Below are 15,113 nucleotides of genomic sequence, written 5' to 3' on the forward strand. Positions count from 1 at the left end.
CTGTCACATACTCTTTTGTCTGTCACATACTCTTTTGTCTGTCACATACTCTTCTTGTCTGTCACATACTGTTCTTGTCTGTCACATACTATTCTTGTCTGTCACATACTCTTCTTGTCTGTCACATACTCTTCTTGTCTGTCACATACTCTTCTTGTCTGTCACATACTCTTCTTGTCTGTCACATACTCTTCTTGTCTGTCACATACTTATTCTTGTCTGTCACATACTCTTCTTGTCTGTCACATACTATTCTTGTCTGTCCACATACTATTCTTGTCTGTCACATACTCTTCTTGTCTGTCACATACTCTTCTTGTCTGTCACATACTATTCTTGTCTGTCACATACTATTCTTGTCTGTCACATACTATTCTTGTCTGTCACATACTCTTCTTGTCTGTCACATACTCTTCTTGTCTGTCACATACTCTTTTGTCTGTCACATACTCTTCTGTCTGTCACACACTCTTCTTGTCTGTCACATACTATTCTTGTCTGTCACATACTCTTTTGTCTGTCACATACTATTCTTGTCTGTCACATACTCTTTTGTCTGTCACATACTCTTCTTGTCTGTCACATACTCTTCTTGTCTGTCACATACTCTTTTGTCTGTCACATACTATTCTTGTCTGTCACATACTCTTCTTGTCTGTCACATACTCTTCTTGTCTGTCACATACTCTTCTTGTCTGTCACATACTCTTCTTGTCTGTCACATACTATTCTTGTCTGTCACATACTATTCTTGTCTGTCACATACTATTCTTGTCTGTCACATACTCTTCTTGTCTGTCACATACTCTTTTGTCTGTCACATACTATTCTTGTCTGTCACATACTCTTTGTCTGTCACATACTCTTTTGTCTGTCACATACTCTTCTGTCTGTGACATACTATTCTTGTCTGTCACATACTCTTCTTGTCTGTCACATACTCTTCTTGTCTGTCACATACTGTTCTTGTCTGTCACATACTCTTCTTGTCTCTCACATACTCTTTTGTCTGTCACATACTCTTCTTGTCTGTCACATACTCTTCTTGTCTGTCACATACTCTTCTTGTCTGTCACATACTCTTTTGTCTGTCACATACTCTTCTTGTCTGTCACATACTCTTCTTGTCTGTCACATACTCTTTTGTCTGTCACATACTCTTCTTGTCTGTCACATACTCTTCTTGTCTGTCACATACTCTTTTGTCTGTCACATACTCTTCTCTCTGTCACATACTCTTCTCTCTGTCACATACTCTTCTCTCTGTCACATACTATTTTGTCTGTCACATACTCTTTTGTCTGTCACATACTCTTCTCTCTGTCACATACTCTTCTCTCTGTCACATACTCTTCTCTCTGTCACATACTCTTCTCTCTGTCACATACTATTTTGTCTGTCACATACTCTTCTTGTCTGTCACCTACTCTTTTGTCTGTCACATACTCTTCTTGTCTCTCACATACTCTTTTGTCTGTCACATACTCTTCTCTCTGTCACATACTCTTCTTGTCTGTCACATACTCTTCTGTCTATCACATACTCTTCTTGTCTGTCACATACTCTTCTTGTCTGTCACATACTCTTCTTGTCTGTCACATACTCTTCTTGTCTGTCACATAAGTGGCGCAACTGATGCGGTATTGCGCTAAGGGGAAATTATTTTGACCGGAGAGATTTAGATTTGCCGGTCTTCAGCATATTTTACCGGTCATAGTCCGGTAATTACCGGCTAACGGGAACTCTGGTCATTCCACATAAACGCAGTCCTCAACTCAACAGGAACAAAATGTCGCCTTCATTTCAACCTGTAATTTAAGTGCCTGTTCTTTTTAGTGACGAAAATGCTTTAATGCATTTGAGGGTTGCACAGTTTCCTTCAAGTGTTATGAAAATGTGATGAGCATAATTTGACAACCTCACAAAGAGGAGAGAGAAATGAATGAACTCGTTGACCTTTCCCTCCTGCTCTCTTCCTCTCATCCTCCACTTTCCCAGGCCAGAAGAACTGTGCCAGTGAACCGCAGTACAGGAGGTAATTCAGCTCAAGAAGAAATAGCTTTATGATTTTATTTTTTAAAGCAACTACTATCAGATCATTAATAACATGCTTTATTTAAACATCACAGTAAATCATGGTCCTTGAGTTTATTTGCTAATGTACTGCATATGATACAGCTGCAAAATATGCTGTTATAGTAAAAATAAATGTTGAATGTATTTAATTGCTCTATAATATTGGCATATCATTTATTCTGGACATATTAATGTATTGTTTCCACCCTTGTTTGCTATAAGTGTTCTTCTTTATTGCCTTAGTTGTTGCATTAAAAGTTTATTGGCGCATTACTGCCACCTGTAGATCAGTGGGATAGTGTGAACATCTTGAAAATAAATACTTCTTATTTTATTCACTTTCTACTATTTAGTCTTGACTAATTTTTACATGTATTTATTTTAGACAAAGCAGTGTGAAAGTTCAGTTTTCCAGTGAGAGTCTGGCTGAGCAGCTGGTGGTGTGGCTCACCTCAGAAGGTAAGACAAGTAGATCTTTTCAGCTTTTATCTAAACAAAGGGACACGTGCTAAAGCCTTATCCTCTTTTTGTGCACTGCACTTTACATTAATGCAATTTCACACATTCATACCTGTACGGCGACATTTTGTAGGTACAAAACCATTTGAACTGCTATTAAAGTGGTTTGATAATTGGGTCCAAGTGTAACAATTGTGCATGTGTCAAGGCTACCATCAATTTATGGTCTGAATGCACCATTAAACAACATTTGTTAACGAATAAAGATTAATATTAACATGACAAGATGCTCGTGATGAAGCAGGAGTTGCTTTTTGTAACTGTTATGACACATTTGCTTCCTCTTTAACCAGAAATGACTCACCTACCCTGGTCTTTTCTCTGTTTTAGGTTTCACCCTGAAGGACCTGGAGTCGGTTCCCTTCGGTGTGGCTCTGCCAATCAGAGAGGCCATCTACCGCTGCCGGGAGCGACCGTGCTCTGATTGGTCAGAGGAGGTCTGTCTGCTGATTGGGCGACAGGATCTGACTAAACAAGCACACAAGATGTCCCTGGCCAAAAACAAAGCTGTGAGTGTGGAACAAGTTAATAACCAGGGCTTTTTTTATCAAGAGTTAGGCTAAGGTAGACAAACTGTCTGCTGACCGTGTACTACTCGGCTCTAATGAAGGATTTCAGTCTAATCTTTGTCCCTTCAGGTATTTTCTATTACTTCATTTGTGATTATAATCAGTGTATGCAAATCCCACTACCAACCCCTGCAATATGTTTTTAGCTTTCAGCTGTAGTTTTAACATCGCTAAAGGAAGTCTGCTTGCCTAAAACCTACATTTGTCAGACAACAGAGGATTCAGAAATAATATCTTCTTTCCTATAAATTAATTAACAGTAAATCTTTAAATCAGTAAGGTTGTTGAGATGAAAAATCAGTCTGTACATATTTAACTAGCTTTCATTGTTGCTTTATTTTTATAAGGATGTTCGTGATATCCCAGTATTGAAGGTCACTGTGATATTTAAAAAACGAAATATTGATATCATGTTAATATTGCACATATGAGAATATTGGGTAAAATATACATTGTGTCTTAATCCATAGGTTAAGACGTTATGGTCACAGACCCTAATTTCTATCTCCCTATACTTGTATTTTGAGTGTTATTTATTTGCGATAATATTTTTAAAGTGAATTATTTTGGCTACCATATATTGTGTAGGGAAAGTCTAATATTATGACAGCCCTTTTGTAAATATATGAATCATATTGTGTGTATTTGCAGTCTGTTGGTTCAGGTCTCTCCTTGGAGCCTCCTGCGACCACAGAAGCAGACGAGGAGGAAGACGGGATGTCGGACATTATTCAAGAGGTAAACACACACACAGTTCATATTAATCTCTTGCATCGTTGGTCTGTCTTCATTCTAGCCATTATCTGAATCGGGTTTATTGTTGATCTTAAGGTGGTACAACAAACATGAGTCTGATTTGGTATGTTCTCCTCTGCAGGTCACAGGGCTGATCTGGAGTCAGGATCTGAGGGTCCAGGAGGTGAGGAGGCTGCTGCAGAGCTCCAGGCCGGTCCGGGTCAGTGTCGTCCAGCTACCAGAGGTCTCTGATCACGAGTACATAGAGGAGAAAGAGAACAAGTGAGTATTATGTCTGTGTGTGTCCGTTTTTCAAAACTTTTTTTTATATTTTTCCCAGTATAGTTCCGTGATAGTTCAGAAAATTTGCGTTCACACCAAAAAAATCCGGAACTAAAACTTAGTTCATGAGAACCTTTTCACCCCCTTTTCAGTCCCTGCTAGAGAGCAGGTACTTTCATGGGAGAAAAAGGTTCCCATTTCTGATTGGCTGGGCCGATTGCAAACCACGCCCAGTAAAACTCCCAAAAAGTTTTGTGAAGCCGCCATTTTATTATCCTCGCATTAGCATTATTAGCATTGGCCCAGCGCACAAACGCAGAGAGACTAACTTAAACACAAAATAAAACATGGGAGCGGTGGAGATGAGGAGGTGTCGGCGTTCTGGCGATTTACTCGGAAGGCTTCTACTAACTTCTACTAGCTTCTTCTAACTCCGGGGACTTCCGGCCGGGGACTTCGGGTGGCAGTATACGCCGTGAAGTTGTTTGCGGCCTGCCAGTAAACCCAAAGCAGAAGAAGAAGAAGTGACGTCAACGGCTTCATTTGACTAATCCTCCCTCAGGGACTTATTCCGGTGTGAACGCGATCTGCTCTTTAGTTCATCAGAACTAAAGAGTTCTGATGAACTAAGTACGGCAAAGTACTTGGTGTGAAAGCGCCTATAGACAATACAATATTCTCTGTAAGCCTTCTGTAGTTAACAGTGAAATCACAAATCAAACTTACATATTTGTGGATAATACAGAAGCAGGCCTCACTGACCTTCAAACATACTTTAACATACAGTACGAACATAAACACGAACAGGGTTATGGGGGTGTACCTGCAACTTGTTGAAACAAGGGGGGCATAGAAAAAAAGACCAAAAAAAAAAGACATCAAAATCCCTTCTAGAATAGATGGTCGTATTGGTGTAACATATATTATCAATTTTTCCCATCTTGACAAAAAGATTCCCTGTTGCAATCTCAAAGCAAGGGTTATCCTTTCCATCTTAAAAATATCATAAACAATGTCAATCCACTCATCCAAAGTAGGTTTTGTCTGTGTGTGTCCTTAATGCATGTGGTCTTGGAACATACTGTATGCTCAAAGACAGCAACACTGTAATTTCCAAGGACATATATAACATATTTTCCTGTCCACTGTTCCCTTTTTCTCTCTTTCTGTTCCTTGATATTTTGGTCACCCTGTTGTCAGTCTGTCTTTTTTAAACATGTTCTTCCACTGACTTTATTCCATGTATAAGTGCTGTCCTCTCCTTCTCTGGAGGCTTTATATAGAGATATATCAAATATGCCTGCTGTCAATTATATACTGTATATTATCTGACTCTTTTTGTCCACATCTTTGTATCTTCCCCCAGACTCCTGCAGTTGTGCCAGAGGACCATGGCTCTTCCTGTTGGCCGAGGCCTCTTCACCCTCTTCTCTTATCACCCTGTACTAACAGAACCTTTACCTGTCCCAAAACTCAACCTGACAGGTAATGTGATAATCCTTTACTATGCACATTAACAGGAAGACTGTGAAAATAAGCATTTCAGGTTATATCAGCTAATTGATAGCTGAATAGGAATATGTAAGAGTGTTTTTGCTTGTCATGAAGTACCTAGAAGTTTTAATCATGTCGGTTTTTAGTTTATTTTCGAGATTGTACTGTATATTTCTAATTTCCTACCCCAGGCCGAGCCCCTCCTAGGAACACCATGGTGGATCTGAACAGCGGGAACATTGATGTTCCTCCCAACATGACCAGCTGGCCCAGCTTCCACAACGGAGTAGCTGCCGGACTCAAAATAGCCCCGGCTTCGCAGGTCAGTCTGAAACCTCAGCTGCATCAGGCCATGTGACACATTTTCCATACCTGCACCTGTATACTCCCTACAGGAAAGGATATAGGATATACATATTTTATACATATTTGTATTTTTATATTCGGGATTGTGGGAAACGGTATTTCGATCTCTGTCTGTACACACAAACTGAAAGATTGATAATAAAGTTGACTTTGACTGACTTTGAATTGCCCTGCTTTGTATCCCTTACATATGGGGTGTCTGCTCAAAGCCCTCATAATAATCTCAAATTGTTTTGGTGATATCCTCTAAGGTCACAATGAGGGATGCTCCGATCAATCGGCTATGAATGTAATAATTATGTTGGTTGTTGTTTGTGGAAGCGCCAGTGAATGAGCCCCATTAACTGAGTTTTAAACATCACTTTAAATGGAAGATCCCCATAGCCCCCACCCACTCGATCGGATCGGCGATCGGTATCGGCCGAGTCACAATGAGACAGATTTTCCCATCTATTGTCAAGACAAATATATTGGAATGAAATATACTTAGGGCATTTGTGCCATGAACAAAATGTTCACATCTTACATTTTGAGATGACTGATTACAAAATGTTCACGTGTTCATTGTGAACGTTCTACTCTTCTGCAGTAAACAAACCTTTTCTTATTGTTGTACAAATAAATGTGACTTTCTTTCTGTTTGTTAAGGTGGACTCGGCCTGGATTGCCTACAACAAGCCAAAGGTCCCTGAGCTGGCCAATGAGTACGCCGGCTTCCTCATGGCCCTGGGCCTCAACGGACACCTCACCAAGCTGGCAACGCTCAACATACATGACTACCTCACCAAGGTACACACACACGCACACAAAGGCGTACATGTGCGGGAACTAGGTTGTAATTTAAGTCACCCCTTGAATTTCTCAGCTAAGACAATTACACATTGTATTTAAAACCCTTTAAACCTAAATGCTCAGTTTACAGTCAACATTGAACTTAATTACTGTTTTCTCACTGTGATAAAAGGACATTAAACACACCATGACACAAAGAAAGTTGCAAGAAAGGAAAACAAATATGAACTTAAATACAGTTTATACAAAGCTACCCATCTACTCTAATTAGCATATACACACACACACACGCGCACACACACACACACACACACACACACACACACACACACACACACACACACACACACACACACACACACACACACACACACACACACACACACACACACACACACACACACACACACACAGTATCATGTTTGTGTAACTGACTGTAAATGAGAGACCTAAACTTGCATCAGAGCAGAAAGCAAGTCAAAGTGAAACTCTGCCGTCTAAACACTTTGAAATGAGAAAAGTCCTTCCCACGTTCATGTAAGAAGAACAACAGGAAGCTGCAAGCCAATTCTTATTTTTGCACAATTAGTAAGTCAGAGATGTGGTTAAAGATCACAGGCAGCTAACTATTGTACCAGATCCACACACATTTTCAGTTCCCATATTGATTCAGGATGTAAATCTGCACTTCATTAACATCAAAGAGCTTTGTTTATTAGTCATTTCTCTATCATTTGAATGAAATGCTGTTCTCATCCAGATTTTGAAATACCCGAGAAATCCACATCCTGTAAAGTCCCTGTCACACCAGATGGACACACGATAAAGATCAAATTCGACTCTGATCATAACAACATTGGGCGCCGGTGGAGTTTCTCAGGCTCCGGCAGCAACTGCGTGAGCGGTGGAAAAATCTTTGGCATGCCAAAAAATTGCCGAAGGACCTTGCGAAGGTTCATTTTCGTGTTGAATATGTGTGTCCATTTTGCCCTTCGTAAGGCACTCGTGAGGGCATCTTGTCAAATCGTGTCATCTTCGTCTGATCATCGGTGCCATCGGGCATTTTTCGCCTCATGAAGACAATACGAAGGAAACGAGAAGCTGCCCGATTGTCTTAGGAAGGCAACACGACTACGTGAAGCCCTCGCAATGCCGTCGTGTAGCCATCGTATTGCACAACAAAATCATGTAAACATATTGTGTAAATAACCCAATTTGTGTTCTGTGAAACTGAAAAGGATATTACATTGTTTTTGTTACTTTCGTTGCAGTTGTATGTCTTAAATGTAATTTAGGTTAACTAAATGTTAGCACCCCCCAAAGAGGCACAAGCTCTTACGTTGAGTCTGGATACATTCAAAATCATCAGTGAAGTCTACGACCATCTGTAGGCATCGTACTTGCTTCGGCTGGTGTGTGTGTGTGTGTGTGTGTGTGTGTGTGTGTGTGTGTGTGTGTGTGTGTGTGTGTGTGTGTGATGTGTGTGTGTGTTGTGTGTGTGTGTGTGTGTGTGTGTGTGTGTGTGTGTGTGTGTTGTGTGTGTGTGTGTGTGTGTGTGTGTGTGTGTGTGTGTGTGTGTGTGTGTGTGTGTGTGTGTGTGTGTGTGTGTGTGTGTGTGTGTGTGTGTGTGTGTGTGTGTGTGTGTGTGTGTGTGTGTGTGTGTGTGTGTGTGTGTGTGTGTGTGTGTGTGTGTGTGTGTGTGTGTGTGTGTGTGTGTGTGTGGGTGTGTGTGTGTGTGTGTGTGGTGTGTGTGTGTGTGTGTGTGTGTGTTGCTGACAGGGAGGCATTTTTGCTGGTGGTTTTCTTTCAACGTAATTTGTGTTTTACAGCAAGAATAGAAACTGAAGTACTTTGGATCAGTTCATTCGAATAGTGTATGGTTGTGGTTTAAGAGAGAAGGTCTAGGTGTGTGTGTGACTACTCTCGTGTTTTAAGCATCTCCAATTCGTCCTTTATTTGTTTCAATCATCAAAGTGTTCCGCTTAAAATGTGTCTTTTTTTAGAATATAGTGAAAACAGTAATTGATAACATTTTCATTTGTGTCTTCTTTATAACCTGAATCTCTTAATCAGACATTAAACTAGTCAAATCTGTTTGTTTAATAGAGTAATTGACCTTTGACAATCCTTTTACAACAATATGAATTGTAAAAACTCTCACCAAATTGACCACTACATAGCAGTGAGGAATAGTTCACCTAACAAATGAACCTGTTGAATGAACACCATATCAGTCATTAACACCAGTGAAGTTCAGTGAGTTCACAAAGATAAAGGTAGTGGTTTTCCTTTCAATTTGAAAACAAAGCAAAATGATCCAGTAGGTGCGTCACACTGAAAACTGGTGACCTTTTTCAGACTGTTGGTGTTAAAACATGTCAGGAGAACCTGGTATGCCTTTATGTTTATTAAACGCACACACAGGCTATCTGCAGGGGCATAATGGAAACTGTCAATCATTGTCACGGTCAGTATTCCTCACAGTAAGAGCTAAATACAATGGAAGTAATTAGGGACACACATTACATACATTGTGTATTGTGACGTCATTCGCTGTATACTTTTTACTAAAGGTGACCATTCTTAGAAGAAAAATCCCTCCGATCTTAGCTTTTAAGATGTTCACTCACTGTCTTCTGTTGAATATTCTAATAACTAAGCTTTCTCGTTGCTGTCCCAAATCCTCTGACTATTCTCTTCTGAAACGTTGTGTCCCTGTTGCTCCCTCAGGGTCACGAGATGACCAGTATTGGGCTCCTTCTGGGTGTGTCTTCAGCCAAACTGGGCACCATGGACATGTCAATCACTCGCCTCCTTAGTATTCACATCCCTGCTCTTCTCCCACCAACCTCCACCGAGCTGGATGTACCACACAATGTTCAGGTGAGAGTGCATCAGAATTAATCTGTGTATCTGTGCAATAATGAGGAACAATAGTCACTTTGAAATGGACTTTTCGGTGATTATATATGAGTGAGTGAGTACATGATTAATTACATGGCTATTAGTATGTCTGTGTTTATTAAGATCTGCAGACAGACACGGATATCATGAAGAATGTGCAATTGTTTGTATAGACAAACTAAATTAAATGATAAGCAATCAAATTTCTCTCTTTCTGTTCTGCAGGTTGCTGCTGTAATCGGCATCGGTCTGGTGTACCAGGGAACAGGACACAGACACAACGCTGAAGTCTTGCTCTCTGAGATAGGTGTGTATGTGTGTGTATGTATCAGCGTTTCCGCCAGGGGGGCGTCTTGCCGTCATTTGACTCGAGCCGAGGGCGTCCAAAAAAATAAATAATTAGAGAGAAGATCGAGGAAAAACGACCAGGACATCCCTCTGTTGGAGGGGCAAAGGAGTCTGGTGGGATTCTTTTCGCCGCCGGAAAAGCGTGTTCCTGTGAGGGGAAGTGTACTCCCGGCGGGGGGTGCTAGTGGAGCACGCGCGTGAACTGCGAGCGCCGGAGCCTCGCAGCGGCGAAACTGAGGGTCCGTGGTAAACTGTGGTAACATGAAGAGCCGAAAGAGCCGGCTCTTCTTAGTGAGCCGAGCCAAATGATCCGGCTCACTAAGAAGAGCCGGAATTCCCATCACTAATACGTAAAGAGATAGTATCTATAACTTAAGGGTCGGCTCAATTCAAAATTCAAGTCGCGTGACACGACGTGACGCCTCACCCCCCTCCCGCTCTCGGGGTGGACACCCTCTCAGCCCTGGTCTGGTGGAAACACTGGTATGTGTGTGTTTGTGTACAAACAACTGACAGATGACACAACATCACAATGAAATCAACAATAATAATAATGCTGTCAAAATGCATCAACAAAAGCAATGCTGCTGCGATAGGTTGATTATTCAATGTGTCGATTGGCAACTATTTTCAAAAGTTGTAGCTTTTTCCCCAAACTGGTTCCAGCTTCTAGACACTTATCTTTTTGTTGCTCATATTATGATAGTAAACTGAATTTTAGAACAGGTGAATACATCTCTTTTGGCTTTGGAGATATCATTTATATCAAGCATTTTAAACTTTTTTTTAATAGATCAATCGATTCATTAAGAAAATAATCCTAGCATGAATTGATATTCAAAATAATTGTTGATTGTAAACCTATCTTTACCTTGTGCTTTTGATGTGTTTGGTGTGTGGGACAGATATAATTCAGCTTTTGGGTTTCTTGTGTATCTTCAGGTCGACCTCCAGGTCCAGAGATGGAGTACTGCACTGACAGAGAGTCCTATTCCCTCGCTGCAGGACTGGCTCTGGGCATGGTGTGTCTGGGGGTAAGTCGCACCCCCCTGGTCAAAAAGAGATTTGCACAAAACATCTTTAAAGTGGGTTTGTGATATCAGACCGTTTAAAGGAGATAATCCGCCAACCAGCCTCTGCTCTATCTCCTTGCAGCATGGCAGTAACCTGATCGGGATGACGGACCTGAACGTCCCGGAGCAGCTGTATCAGTACATGGTGGGGGGGGCACCGCAGGGCTCAGGCCGGGGCCAGCAAGGAGAGACACAAGTCCCCCAGCTACCAGATCAAGGTAGATGGACAAATAGTTTTCTTTAATAAAATAACCTTACTGTAATAACATATGATGCATCGATGTAGAACTGCTTTGTTCAATATTCTTCATGAAGCTGCCAATCTGTTTTATATTTGACCCCTAACCCATCACAGTCCCCCTGCTTCCACTCCTACTGCTATTTATTCAATTTTTTAACTTCATTATTTGCCCCTTTTGTTTGTTTGTTTGTTTGTTCACCATGTAAAGCGGCCTTGGGTCCCTTGAAAGGCGCTATACAAATGTAATCTATTATTATTATTATTATTATTTATTTAAGTCAAGGAAATAATTCATAACACTATCATTATAGCATTTGTCATTGTTGTTTATATCTGTTTATTAGTACCAAGAGATTAAAGTATAGAACTGCCAAAGATTGGAGGTACTGTCATTTTGAAATGTTGTTATTTTTGCTTTTCCTAATGTTATCAATGTTTGTTTCAGGAGGGTGACACTATAAATGTAGACGTGACGTGTCCAGGGGCAACGCTGGCCCTCGCCATGATCTACCTCAAGACCAACAACAAGTGAGAAAAGACCAAAAAAAAGACATCAAATGTATCTTTGTACTTTCCATATGTTGACTAGTTGATGCTTTTTCCCTCTTTGTGCACTTAAATAAATAACTTGCCAGACATTATCCCATAGTGCCCACTAATAGTGCCGAATAGCAGATTGTTTGGTGGTTAATGAATCATCCATCATACTTTATCCCTGACGCTTAGGTTTACAAATATAGTACAGAAATTATGCTTTGGCAATAAATGCATGGAAAGTACAAAGTGAGAAGAACATCCTAACAGTGAGTCTAGTTGTACAGAATAACAATACTCAGCTATTGGTCAAGAGGTTCCTGTCTGATGCTCTCTATCTATTGGCTGAGAGGGTGTTGAAGGAAGGTATTAACACCTCCTCGTCTCTTCCTGCTTCTGTCCACTAGGTCCATCGCTGATTGGCTGAAACCTCCAGACACCTGGTTCCTGTTGGACTTCATCAAGCCAGAGTTTCTGCTGCTGAGGGTTAGTGTGCCACTAGGTGTGTGTGTGTGTGTGATCATTCTTCCCACCTTTCTATAATGTTGTATACCTGTCTTTCTCCTCCTTCTTCCCTCTCCTCTCAGACTCTTGCTCGGTGTATTATAATGTGGGATGAAATCCTCCCAAATACTAAGTGGGTCAAGAGTAACATACCCCAGGTGAGAAAATACACACGTACCAAACATACGCACACTATTGAGCTGTGATGCTGCAAAGTTACTGTGACTTCTACAATTTCTTGGTGCTTCTTAAAGATTGATATTATAGGTTAATGCCACCGTAGTTGGTTAGAACTTAATATACTTGTTTCGAATTATGTTTTGCTTTTTCTGTCCAGTTAATATGTCAAATGGCTATGGATGTTTCTTACACGAATAAAAGACAGTTATTTTGAATACATCGTGTGTGTGTGTGTGTGTGTGTGTGTGGTGTGTGTGTGTGTGTGTGTGTGTGGTGTGTGTGTGTGTGTGTGTGTGTGTGGGTGTGTGTGTGTGTGTGTGTGTGTGTGTGTGTGTGTGTGTGTGTGTGTGTGTGTGTGTGTGTGTGTGTGTGTGTGTGTGTGTGTGTGTGTGTGTGTGTGTGTGTGTGTGTGTGCTGTGTGTGTGTGTGTGTGTGATGTGTGTGTGTGTGGTGTGTGTGTGTGTGTGTGTGTGTGTGTGTGTGTGTGTGTGTGTGTGTGTGTGTGTGTGTGTGTGTGTGTGTGTGTGTGTGTGTGTGTGTGTGTGTGTGTGTGTGTGTGTGTGTGTGTGTGTGTGTGTGTGTGTGTGTGGAGTAGATGGGCGATTTGTGAGCCCCATTTAAAAATGAGAAAATGTCAAATAATGAGTCACATGATACTGTCCATAGAAAGTATCTACATTTGCTTTCATTCCAGATCATGAGGGGGACCTTTGTCCCTTCAGAAGACATTAACATGGAGACAATGGCGTGAGTATTTTAGCCAAACACTGGCATTTAATTTCATATGAATTCTTGGTTAAACCTCTTTCAGCTGAGTTTTGCCTAATCCATGATTCCTTTATATGACTAGCTTCTGTAGTTGTGGTAGCAAAAGTCTCTGCAGTTTCTCACCGCCATTACTGATATTATTATATTCTTTGTTTCTGTCAGCCAAGCTCAGGACTACATCACAGCCGGGGCCTGCATGGCGTTGGGTTTGCGTTTTGCCGGCTCTGCCAACTCCGACGCCTTTGACTGCCTTTACGAGTTTGCGCGAAACTTCATGAAGATCATGTCCTTCGCTGGTACAGCTGCAGTTGTAAGTCTTTGAATGAGTTTGTATACCTTATGAGTGCTGGGTCCACGTCTGTAGAATCAGCTTCCAGAGAACATACGGACCTCTGCATCACTTTTTAAGAAATGCCTCAAGACCCACCTGTTCCGCACAGCATTTTACTGACTGTCCTTTACTTTATTTATTTTTTATTCTAACCTTTTATGCTCTTAACCTTTTTTTTATATTACCATATTTTATTCAATATGCTCCTTAGATATCTTTGTATTTTATTTGTTTTATTATTTTCTCCTTATAGCTTTGTGAAGCACCTTGAGATTACGTTGTTTTAAAGTGTGCTATATAAATGAAATGTATTATTATTATTATTAAGAATCAAAATAATATATTCATACCAGGGAGAAAACAACTAACATAAGTTGAAATGTAAAAAAAGGTTTATATTACAATGAATACAGTGTAATAACATAATATAGGGGCGGCAGTGGTTCAGTCTGTAGGGGATTGGACTTTGGACCGAAGGGTCGCCGGTTCACGTCCCGATCGGACCAAAACAAATACGGAGTGTGGACTGGTACTGGAGAGGAGCCAGTTCACCTCCTGGGCCACTGCCGAAGTACCCTTGAGCAAGGCACCTAACCCCCAACTGCTCACTGGCACCAGCTAGACTGGCTGCCTCCGCTCTGACCTCTCAACTGCATGTGCATGTGTGCATATAACTGTGTGTATTTGTATATGTATGTGCATGTTGTAAAAAGTGTGTACTGTGTGTACTGTATTACCTATATAAAAAAAACGCATGTGTGTGTGTACGACTGCATTTGATAAAGGTCCATCTTCTTCTATATAGACATCAACATATACTATTAGTCTATTATTTTTAATACCTAAATATTATATATATTTACCGTTTTACTTTAATCTATTATAAGAAGGGCCATACACAAGAATAGGAGGTGATCACAGTCATGAAAGTGCTCACATAGTTTTACTTTAAATAATGATTATTTTATATTTCTGCTTTGCCCTCTCTTTCTCTGCCTGTCATATTGTGTTCTGGATAAATCAGCAGACGGGTTACTACAACCTGCAGACCGGCCTGTCCATGATTCTGCTGGCGATGTCCATGGTGATGTCCGGCACCGGGAACCTGAAGGTCCTGCAGCTCTGTCGCTTCTTCCACAAGAGGACCGGCGGAGAGATGAACTACGGCTTCCACATGGCTCACCACATGGCACTGGGCCTGCTGTTCCTGGGAGGTGGCAGGTGAGACACACACACACACACACACACACACACACACACACACACAGCTCGTTCTGCGAGAGAGAAAGCGGATATATTTCCACAAATGTTGAAATGTCATATTTATAACTACTTCTAGTTATTTCTTTCTTTCTGTCTCTCTCTCTTTCTGTCTCTCTCTCACACACACACACACA

The 15,113-nt window shown here is 41.0% G+C and overlaps 1 protein-coding gene across 1 annotated transcript in view; it reads left to right on the plus strand.

The window, feature by feature from the left end:
* Positions 1–15,113, plus strand: part of anapc1 (anaphase promoting complex subunit 1) — a 61,985-nt gene that overhangs the window by 31,046 nt on the left and 15,826 nt on the right. Inside the window, 19 exon segments of the mRNA XM_034152412.1 lie at positions 1,999–2,035; positions 2,462–2,535; positions 2,926–3,104; positions 3,816–3,902; positions 4,042–4,181; positions 5,548–5,666; positions 5,867–5,997; positions 6,690–6,830; positions 9,564–9,716; positions 9,963–10,044; positions 11,028–11,119; positions 11,241–11,306; positions 11,308–11,376; positions 11,845–11,927; positions 12,341–12,419; positions 12,521–12,595; positions 13,312–13,364; positions 13,548–13,695; positions 14,741–14,937. Of these exon segments, the coding sequence (XP_034008303.1) occupies positions 1,999–2,035; positions 2,462–2,535; positions 2,926–3,104; positions 3,816–3,902; positions 4,042–4,181; positions 5,548–5,666; positions 5,867–5,997; positions 6,690–6,830; positions 9,564–9,716; positions 9,963–10,044; positions 11,028–11,119; positions 11,241–11,306; positions 11,308–11,376; positions 11,845–11,927; positions 12,341–12,419; positions 12,521–12,595; positions 13,312–13,364; positions 13,548–13,695; positions 14,741–14,937 (2,005 nt within the window).

Source organism: Trematomus bernacchii, unplaced genomic scaffold, assembly GCF_902827165.1.
Source record: "Trematomus bernacchii unplaced genomic scaffold, fTreBer1.1, whole genome shotgun sequence".
NCBI lineage: Eukaryota > Metazoa > Chordata > Actinopteri > Perciformes > Nototheniidae > Trematomus > Trematomus bernacchii.